The sequence below is a fragment of the Paramisgurnus dabryanus genome, chromosome 6 (genome assembly GCF_030506205.2).
Source record: "Paramisgurnus dabryanus chromosome 6, PD_genome_1.1, whole genome shotgun sequence".
Classification (NCBI taxonomy): Eukaryota; Metazoa; Chordata; class Actinopteri; order Cypriniformes; family Cobitidae; genus Paramisgurnus; species Paramisgurnus dabryanus.
In genome coordinates, this window is record NC_133342.1 from 26,374,265 (window position 1) to 26,385,544 (window position 11,280).

The window sequence follows — 11,280 nt, forward strand, 5'->3', positions numbered from 1 at the left end:
GCTAATACTCATAAAGCCCCTTAAGGCAATGTGATATGCCGTTGCGTCACCCAGAATAAATCATATTTTATTTCGTAGATAATGTCCCTGCTGTGAAAGCGCAGATAGACAGGTGTCATAAAGTACAAACATCGTTTGTTAGAAACTGGCAGAAATGTCAACAGTCAGATAAATCCGGGTATCGCCGGTATATCTTCATTAGTCTTCAACGCCCGGGGCTATATTGGCAGTGGTTGAGATATGTGAAGATAGCGAGAAAGTAGGAGCGAATGAGAAAAAGAAGGGCAGTGCATAATCTAGTAGTCACTGCCTCATTTTTAAGAGGTCGATGGGAACCAGGCCCCCACAAAATATCCCACTTGTTGTTTAATTGATTCTGGATGACGGATTGTTTTCTCAATCCAATTACTGCAAATTGAGGATAATGTTAAATTGATCTGCTGCCCTCGTTGAACATCCATCTTGTGTCAAAACTGCGCCGAGGCTAAATCAAGCCTTAAAGTGGGTGCAGTCTGTAACAGTTAAGACTTAAGACTCTACATTAGATCCATATAACTCTTCGTAATCGTATAACAGTGGCTCGGAAAATCAAACCTTATGTTTTTAAAGACTTGTTTCGACCGTCGAGAGGCAGGCGTGCTCGTGTCTTCTCCAATAAAACGATGCTTCATGTAGGATTAGCTTTCAGCAAAACAGACGTGTCTGCGTTAAACTTCAACTTTGATTTAAAGCTACAAATTCACAGCTTGATTGTATGCACAGGAAAAATCCTTTGTCTTTGTCCTAGAAAATATTCAGAGGTATAGAGGTGCATAAACAGTATATTCACCATGTAAAAGTTTCTCCTTACTCTTTGAAATGCGAAAATTGTCTTGCTGAACATTCAAGCTGAGTATGTAAGCTGTACTCTTATATACTCTTACAATGGTGACTAAGCTGACATGTTGCAAAAACCCCACCATAAAAAAGTTCATATGTTTTGTTTGACACAATATCATTCCTTCGTGTGATTGGCAGAAAATTAAGTGCCTTTAAATTCTTCCTTGACAGCCATGGACGATTATTTTCAACCCAACGTTGGGTCAAAAAGGGACAAGCCCAGCCCCTTGGGTTCAAATATAACATACGCTGGGTTGTTTTAACCCATTGTTGGGTCAAATATAAACATTGAGTGCATGTACGTTGATTATGCTTAATAAAGTGATAACACGTGGGGTCATGTAAACGCGCAAAACGGTTTTCTTTTATCAGGGAAAGCCCATAAATGGCATAAGCAAAAACCGATAGGCACAGTTAGTTTTTTGCTCATATCCCAATTTTGCACGGCATGTACAGTAAACACCTTAACCAGCTTTCTCGCAGTTTTGTTTATGTGCACATGTCTCCGCGTGTGAAAGATAAACGTCACACGCGGAAGCGCAAAGTAACACATAAAATTCTCAGCTTGACTAAAGCAGGTGGCAGAAAGCTGAAAATCAAAGCTTATATTATATTTACAGGATCTGCAGTAGAGGTCTTCTTGTGTCCAAAGAAATGCACCCAACCCAAAATGACCCAAATCACTTTATACCCGCCCCCGACTTGAATAAATATTTTTTTAAAGAAAGACCCAACACAACACAAACCCGAGAAAATTAGACCCGAGTCTTACCCGAACCAGTGGCAATTTTTTTAACCCGTCTGGACCTGAATGTAAACGACACCGACGTGTGTGCAGCCCCGCACACAGCAGTCAGAAAGAAAGAAACCCCGCTGGTCTCGCAACCAATTTGGTGAGCTGTTCCATTTGTTTTACTTTGTTATTTGTTAATGTACATTTAAAATTGACTGACGTGTCTATCTCAACGAACATTAACCTACTGCCAGCCACACAATGACGCACACAAGCGAGAGAGTTCGGGGCTTCGGGTCCGTTCAGCAAAAAACGCATTTATTTTAAATTACCCGAGACCCGATGCCGCTATTATTATACCCGACCCGTGTCCGAGGCACCCGTGAAACTTTTAGACCTGACCTCGGGTCGGACCCATGAAGACCTCTAATCTGCAGACACGAAAAGAGATACAACAGTATAGCTTAAGATAGATTTTCCGGCGGCTTTTTGAACGACTATAGGAGGTCGCACACCGAACGCGCAGCGCCGCATCGAGTCGCGTCTAGGACAACTTGGAGGTATCGTACACCGAAAGTGCCCATTAAATAGTACATTTAAACCAGCATTTTTTTAGAGTGTGGTCACCATTTAGATTTGTGTAGTTGCTGTAAAAAAAACTTTTTTTGGATATAATATTCCTTAAAGTTTCAGTAGTGTTTTATTTACACCTTGGCACCACAAACTTGCATGTAAGATTGTTAAACTTGAATGAAAGGTCGATGTTGGCACTAGTTTCGTTTATATCATTTTTGGTATGTATGTGTATGTGTGTGTGTGTGTGTGTTTGTGTGTGTGTGTGTGTGTGTGTGTGTGTGTGTGTGTGTGTGTGTGTGTGTGTGTGTGTGTGTGTGTGTGTGTGTGTGTGTGTGTGTGTGTGTGTATACTGTGATTATGACTGCACATGTGCAACCGCTGCCTTCCCCGGCCCACTCGCCCAGCTTGTCTGCCCCGCGAAACGACACCAGGCCCGAGGATGAAGTATGAGGCTTCGGCACAATATTTCACACTCGCTGTGGCAGGCCTGAAGGATGGATCATTAGACGTTTGCCTCCCTTTCCCCCCACTCTATCTTTCTCTCTCTCTCTCTCTCTCTCTCTCTCTCTCTCTCTCTCTCTCTCTCTCTCTCTCTCTCTCTCTCTCTCTTTCTCTCTCTCTTCAGCCTGCTCCCACTTACACCTCCTCCTTCTCTCTCCTTCACTTCATCAGCTCCCCTCGAGCTTGGTTTGGCAGCCAAATACACATATGCGGTATCCACACAGAGAGAAAGATAGACTCCCGTGGGAGGACTGTGTTGTGGCTGTACTGTAAGATCCTGCGCATTCATGAGAGCAGCAACACGAGAATTGCTTTTGCATTTCACACAACCACACAAAACAGATTTCTTTCACTTTATTGTGCTTGTGCCCTGCTATGTTCTTCATTTCGCACTGTGTACTCTCCTTTTATGAATAAGTTTTGGTGCATTATGTATTTGAGCCATGGTTTGATAGCTGCGTGTTGTGATATGTGTACAGGGTCTGTAATGTTAGGGCACGGTGATTTTTTTGACTGACGTATAATCCAGTATTATTTTACTCATACAGTAGGCATATGCTGTACTCATTAAAAGGATTTACCGCTGGTCTTTCCAGAATAAGCTGCTTGTGTTGGAGCAGGGTTGTGGGGAGAGGAAATGGCCATTAAAGCCTCATATTTACAGCACATACACTGCCCTAAATCTTTCTGTTCATGCACCTATATGTTTATCTCAATCTGTTTGCTTATATTCACACATGAAGGGACTAGAAGCGAGAAGACAAAAAAGCTGCCATGTGCTAAATCCGAGCAGCGCGTGTTTGTGGATAAGGGCCGTTACAGTTAATAACCGTTGTATACAAACACATAGGATAAGATTAAATCTGACTGTATCTCCTTTACCACCTCCTGCTCCCAGGAGCACCTCCCATGATGAAACACCTCCTGCACCGAATCTGTCAGCAGGGTTATTAAAGGCACTACAGCCCAATCTGATGAACGTATTGATAAAACTAATGTACCAGATCTGCCCTAATTGAACTGCAGAGATAATTCAGGTTATCTTTCATGTCGTACGTAGATGCCTTGAGGGTAACAGAAATGTTCAATCGGGTGTAAAACATTGCAAAAGTCACAATTTCACGGGGTGTCATAAATACTGTTGACTCTCTCAGGCTTGTCATGCTCAATCTGATTTTGAATATCTTATTGTGTGTCTTTCTTTATCTTGCAAAGAAGGAAGGTAAATGGGCTGCCGGAGATGTGCACATGGGCATTTAAAGCTGATGTGTGTTGTTTGTCGTCAGACTGAATTGCAAAAATAATCATTGTTTTCAAACATAGTTTACCGAACACTCCACTGCTATTGGTTGCATAAAAATGTAGTCACACCCTTAAGCTCATGCAGCTGTGACAGGCTAGTCCAACATGATCTCACGGAAAGTCGTGTTATAGTCACAAAAAAAATGTGATTAATTTATTCATGTCCATGGCACGAAATTCAGCTTTTTCGTGCCTTGAGCACGAATGTCTTTTTCGTGTCACCAGCACGAATTTCAGTAAATAGTTTTTCGTGTCCGTGGCACGACTTTCTTTTTCGTGTCATTTTATGTATTGTTTTTTCCGTTTTTTAAATCATTTTCGCTTGGGATTGGGGAAAGATTTGGTGTTTGGGTTAGGATGTACTTTTATATATTGGTTTCTACATGTTTTTCTTAAAACTATTCTCGCCTGGTGTAGGGGTTTGGGTTAGGATGTCTAAAAATAAGTAATAGAAAGTTATTCTAACCCCAACCCCAAACGAGAATGTTAAGAAAATAGAAAAAAACTATGAGAAAACAATACATAAAATAAAACGAAAATCGTGCCATGGACCCAAAAAAATATTTATAAAAATTAATGGGCTGACACGAAAAAGACATTCATGCTCAAGGCACGAAAAAGCTGAATTTTGTGCCATGGACCGAAAGAAATTATCAAAATTTGCGTGACTATAACACAACTTTCTGTGAGATCAGTCTGGGCTGCTCATGATGTTTAGACAAACAGTAATGTAGATATTGCCATGGTGTTTACGCTTTTCAGGGACAAATCTTTGAATCATCCACAAGCAACTTAGTATATAGTTTTAAAAAAAGTGCTAGTTATATTTAGTAATTAAAGTGATACAGTAAGGTCCCTCATAAGTACTTGGACCTAAATACAATGGCAGCCACATGCCTCACAGCTCCCCTTAAAGTGTAGTTCAGGTTCTTCATTTTTACCTTTGAATTCTGACTTGTATGATTTGTTTCTAGTTGCCTATTTAGTGATTTTGAATCTGTTTGCTATGTCTATTTTTTTAGAAGTGGTGGTAAAATGCTTGCATGCACTTAAAAGATTTTGCAGGGAAAGACAGTCAAATTTGTTAAATACCAATGAAATGACTTATTTGTGAAAATTACTGACTGCTCTTTTCATCGCTATTAAAGTGAAATTACTGAATCTAAATATACTGTAAGATATAAAAATGCTAATTTACAAGAAAACACATTAGTCACACTTAGAGGGTTTTGCATCTTAATATTAAATATTTTTTTCTATTTAATGTGTTTTCTTTCCTTTATGTAAAAACTTCTTATCTTCTTCTGTCTAACACCAATGTTTTTGTGTGTGTGTGTGTTTACAGTGCTGGTTTTGCTGATCGTATCGATGAGGAGAAGGAAAAAGGAGCCTCTGATCCTGGATGAGGACAGGGATGTGCGGGAGAACATTGTGCGCTATGACGACGAAGGCGGTGGCGAGGAAGACACGGAGGCCTTTGATATGGTGGCTTTGAGAAACCTCAACGTAGTGCGAGACAGCAAAGCCCGGAGAGACGTCACCCCCGAAGTTTCTACCCTGTACTGCTCCCGTCCTCCACCTTACAAAATCACCCCGGACAACGGCATCTTCCGGGAGTTTATATGGGATCGCCTTAAGGATGCTGACGTGGACCCCTCCGCTCCTCCCTACGACTCCCTGCAGACCTATGCTTTCGAGGGCAGCGGCTCGGTGGCCGAGTCCCTCAGCTCCCTGGACTCCCTGAGCACAGACTCGGAGCAGAACTATGACTATCTGAGCGACTGGGGTCCTCGCTTTAGGAAGCTGGCCGACCTGTACGGCCACGGCGACAGCAGCAATATATTCTCCTCCTAGCTGGGATTAAAATTCCTGCCAAGGTCTGCTCAATCAAGGGCATAATGGAAATGAACAATGATCAAGAGAGAACCACTGACTCATTGAGCAGGAAAAAAAAGGGGAACAGTCAATGCGCGGGGGGATATATCTGCAGAGAGCAGCGGTTTTGATAAAAAATAGACAGTGGAGATTCAACTTTGAAGCACTTCTATTTAAAATTGCAGTTAGATGCCAAGTCTAGACTTGGGGTGTGGTCACAAAGTTAAAGAGAGGTCTTCAAGCCCAAGAGAATAATGGACCGTGGGATGCAGGGCCGTGTGAGCCGGCCCAGGAATACCAATTGTGCAGAAGAGACATTTAAAGTGCTATCCTCACGGTTATAAAATGAGAACGGTACCATACAGCGCCGTTGCGTGAAAGATCAATGTTTCTGTTGCGTCAAATGTGACTCACACAAAAAAAAAATTTAATCGAACAACCGGGAACGCCAATATCTTTTCCAAACATATTGCATAGTGAGAAACTGCAAATGTTGCTTTGTAAAATATCCTTTATGCATAGCTTCACATCTGTTATCTGGCCTTAGTTCTGTAAGACGTTTCGGCCGAGCCGCATCACTATCGCAACTTCTGTAATAGCCTGCGGTTACGCTGACCAAAATACAAGTCAAACCCGTAGTGAATAGGCTATGGAGGGTTTGAGCCGGACATACCGGAGTGGATTTAATCATGGAAAATATATAGTACTTGCCTTTCAGTTGAGGCTGTCAACCTGAGTTATTTTGAGATGTTATTTTGTAAGTTTGTAGAGCGAACCCTTACGACAGTAAAGGGGTTTGAAATGAAGTATTTTGTATTAAGCCTATTCCTTTCCTTTTGAAAAACCTCAATCGGCAACATGTTTTTGTAGTTCTCTATGCTGTCCTGTGTACAGTTTTTTGGCAGTGGTTCTTGCTGAATGTTGTGAGAGCTGTTTTGTTTTTGTTTTTTTGTTTTCAAAGCAGGCCTATTGTTCATATCTGAGTGAGTTTGAGTGGCTGTAAAAGAGTGTAAAGAAATGATCCTACAGTAAACAATTACTGCTGAACCAGTGTATAAGATAAGGACAACACAGAACTTAATTCAGTACGGTATATTCAATGTTTAGCTGTTGTCCGGCAGGTTATTATGGTTTTAAATTGTAACAATATAAAATGAAATTAGCAGTCTATGGTGTTATACACATGCTAAATTCTAAAGCCGGAAAGACATTTTGTACAGATTTTTGTAATAAAGCAAATTACAGCACACAGCTTGGCGTGACAAATTTCTTACGACTGCTTTCCTTCATTACGGCAGCCATATTTTGAGCCGTGCCGAATGCAGAGATCTTACTGGTAAATCGGCCGCATTTGTTTGTGAAACAGGGTGGTTTGCACAGACATGATGTGTAATCAGGCCAAGCATAGAGAGCCAACAGAGCCTTGAGTTTGATGAATGACACAAGGCTTGTCAGAGCATTTAAAAGGCCTCGGCTAAATTAGCCTTTGAGAGACGAGATTGATGATTCTGTTAGAGAACGCAAACATGCACCCAGAAATACGATCGCATTTTAAACACGGGCAGACGCCGTAGATGGACGTGAAGCTTAGCCTATAAATTGTCACGCCCAGGCTAGTTTGAACCCTGAGCATGCTCAAATCAAGCCTCGTCTCCCTCACACACAGCTTGATGTGTTTGGATCGCAATCTTTTTCACAAACTGCTATTGCAGCCTGGCCTACACTATCACAGTTTGAGATATCGGCGATCTCTTCTGAGTTATGAGATGTTCAATTTTGGTTTCCTCCCCCACAAATGTTGGCACTTGGATATTCACTGTTTCTCAGACAGCGTTTATGTTTTGTTACTGAATCTCTAAGTTTTATTTGCGTCTAAACAATACACTTATTTTAACATTACACTGATACCGTACTTTGTACATCACACACTTAGTATAAATAAATAGATTGTGTGGTTGGGCGTTATACGTGCCATTTTCTTCGGACGCTTCCTGGCCACGATTTTGGCTGGGTCCTCCGGAAGTCACATTGGTCGACCGCATACATTCATCAAGGTTCTCACATTTCATTTAAAAACATTATTAAATTAAAATTTGGTTCCAAAACGCAATAAATTCATTTTGACTAGTTTTGGTAAAAATGTGTTTTCTATACCAAGAAAGTGACAAGATGAAAACCACTATTTTCTGTTACAAACTTTCACATAGCATCTTGAGGTTATAAAAACATAAAAAAATTAAAATTCATAATTAGATTTTTAAAGATTTGTTATAAAAATATGATTATTTTTTTTTTCAAAATACGGTAAATCTATTGAATCAATATATAAATGTGCATTCAACTTTGACATGTTATATTCATTTAGTTGACTAGTGGTGTACACTGATAAAAAAATAAACATTAATGGCATTAACCAAAACACTTACTTTGTCATATTAACTCTTTCCCCGTCAGCGCCAACATTTTTCATGATTTTCACAAAAGTTTAATGCCTTCCAGAAAATGTTCTTCTTTAAATATATAAACATACAATATACCAAATGAAAGAACAGACCCTCTGCTTTCAAAAAAAAAAAAAAAAAAAACGTTTCATCCTACCTTCAGGAGTTCTTTTGTAATCAGCTTTTGAATATGGGTAGGTTTTTGCAAAAACACCATATTTTGAGCAAAAAGCAGAGATAATTCCATTTTTATGACGGACTTTTCATAGAGATCCCATTCAGAGCGATCTTTAAAACAGACACGGACATGCAGCAGCTTGCCATAGGGCAATACTTCCGGGTTTAAAAAGTTGCGGAAGGGCGCCACCTGGTGGATAATAGCGGTATTGCGGAAAGACGGAAAATCTCGTCATTGGCGGGGAAGCGTTTTCTCTTAATTGACGAGATATCTCGTCAATGGCGGGGAAAGAGTTAACAGAAGTCTAATACATTTATGTTCAACATGATCATCTTCACAGATGAACACAATTTTTATGAAGTCTAAATGCGTTTACCAGAAATAAAAATCAGCACCAAGCATCCTTATTAGGAAATACTCTGTGGATGAATCTTTGTTGGAAATTGTGCACATGTTGAATTGTTTTTAAGATCCATTTCCATTCTATTGGTTGGTGTGGTATTTGTCCCACCCTTCCTGTACTCTGATTGGACGGCTGAGTGAAAAGTGACTGACAAGCCCAGTGTTTTTCCCAAATGTGACATTTTTCAAGTCTCAAAAACTGGTTAATCACTCAGCGCTTAGTGTAAAATAAATGCTCAGCGCCTCGCCAGCTGCATACATACAGTTTGACGTGCAGTATATTGAGTTATATTTTCCCTTTTGTGTTTTATGGTGACTGTTTTACCTCCTCTGATAACTGAGTTCGTTTTCAACCCTGGTGGTATGGTATCATTTTGTTTGTTTGTCTGACTAAAGGTGATGGAGACTGAGAATACTGTCTGTGAGCATTAGAGGGAAGCCGCTATCAGAAAGCAAATGTAATTATTTGTTAACTGGCTTGCTAAATGAAAAGTAAAAGGGCAATTGAAATCTCATTTGACTTGGCACTAAGTAATAATAAATACAGTTTTAATTAAGCAAGTCACTGCAGTGAGCAGATAATACAAACAAAGGAGGTTGGGGGGTAACCCTATCATTCTCTTTACAGACATAAGACACTATAACATGTATCAGAGGGGCTGAAAATCAATGGAGCCATTTCTTTAAAGAATCAAGATCCATTCATGAGTTTAATTTGGTTTACGTTACCGAACTGGTTGTTGTATGGTTTTATAGGATTGTGAGAGTTAATAAGGTCTTCTAGCAAATGATCTTATATGGCACAGCACACAATATGAGTGCTAGGTTCGATTATGAAAAGCAATGGAGTTTAATAAAACATTTACCTCCTTTCTTGCTATGACAAAATAATTCACTGCTTCTCAAGACCACATAAACCAGACATGTGTAAATTAGGTTGCCACAGTAAAAGTCAGATATTAAATGTGTGAGTTTGTCACACCACAGAAAAATGTGTTATTTATCCACCCAACCAAATTGAAATTATGGAAAAAAAAGAGTGGTGGGGCCATGTGGGGTGGCTCAAGTGTGTCATTTAGGCCCGCCTAAAAATCCTGAACTCAGAAATAGTGAAAAACTGTTCAGTACTACATCATTTACAGTCTTTGTGACACATTTCAACAATAAATTCTTCCTATGTCCAGGAGTTATGTCTTGTTTAATAGAGCAACATTCATTTCAAGATTACCTATCTTTAGCAGACAATCTGATACTTAACAGCTTCTTTGCATAGACCCATGATGCACAGACACATGAGTTAGGTTTATAAAGAACACGATTGACTTAAAAAATTTTAATTAAGCAGTACATATTTTTTATGTGAGTACAGAGCAATGTCATTTCGACTGCACGGCAACTGGCTGATTTAAAAGAGTGATAATGACAACTTGAATCCAATGGTTGATTGCTTCTAATTAATATTACTCATAAAATGATTTGAACAGCACAAAAGTACTTCTTACATGCTTCTTATTTGATTAAGATAATGTAAGAAGCAGTTTTGTAATGACTCTCAAGATTCTTGGCCTCAGTGCGAGCGCACAGCTATCAGCACTCAAACAACCTCAGCCATTCAACTCGGTGTCCTTGCAGATTTTAAATCAGTTTGACAGACGCAAATGTCAGAGACGGACCTCGGGGATATCGATAGGAAATGTAAATGGTCTGTTTGACTATTCTTGACTAAAATATGACGGCTTTGAGCTTTCGGCGAAAATTGAGGTCCATTTAGAAAATTAACAACATTAATAAAGCCTCTCTAACGCAACAGAATGTCCGATTCTTGCTTATACGGTTCCCATGAAACACTTATAAAGCTCACGCTTCGGATTTACAGCTTTCATTACAGTAACTAGATGTTAGTGTGCGTGTTAATGTATTGCCTCCCTCCTCAGTCCTTCTCTTGCATGTCCACGACGACGCGAGCGCTGCCAACGACACTCACATCGCCATCGATTTCCTCTCTAAATTAAATATACGATTTTATGCATTTAACAAGATTGCTCCCAGAAAAATCCAATTACCGCTCCGAGCCAGTGGAAAACTCATTAAAAGAGCTAGGATAATTATGCAAGCAATGGCTGTTTTAGGCCGAAGGAAAGGCTAGCGAACGCTTTTGAAATGTTATGAAAACACTGGGGATCTTTGCTCGATCGCCTCGTGTGTTTGAGAGTCAAATAATATTAAAACGAGAGGCTGTAATAACAAAACAAATAACAGAGGGATGCAGAGGAAAGTTTTTTAAAGGTTGCAAGGGTGTTTTGATCAATAATTTTAAAGAGCGCATCTTAGATTTGTATTCATAATGAGTCACTAACGCCCGCCAAATGCGCCCGCTGCCTGCTAAAGACTTG

At 39.9% G+C, this 11,280-nt stretch overlaps 1 protein-coding gene across 1 annotated transcript in view; it reads left to right on the top strand.

Moving 5' to 3' along the window:
• The window catches only part of cdh7a (cadherin 7a), an 83,127-nt gene extending 75,993 nt beyond the window's left edge, over positions 1 to 7,134 (top strand). The window contains exon 12 of the mRNA XM_065276385.1: positions 5,337 to 7,134. Within this exon, the coding sequence (XP_065132457.1) occupies positions 5,337 to 5,845 (509 nt within the window). The 3' untranslated portion in view covers positions 5,846 to 7,134. The remainder of the gene's footprint in view (positions 1 to 5,336) is intronic.
• Positions 7,135 to 11,280: the final 4,146 nt, after the last annotated feature.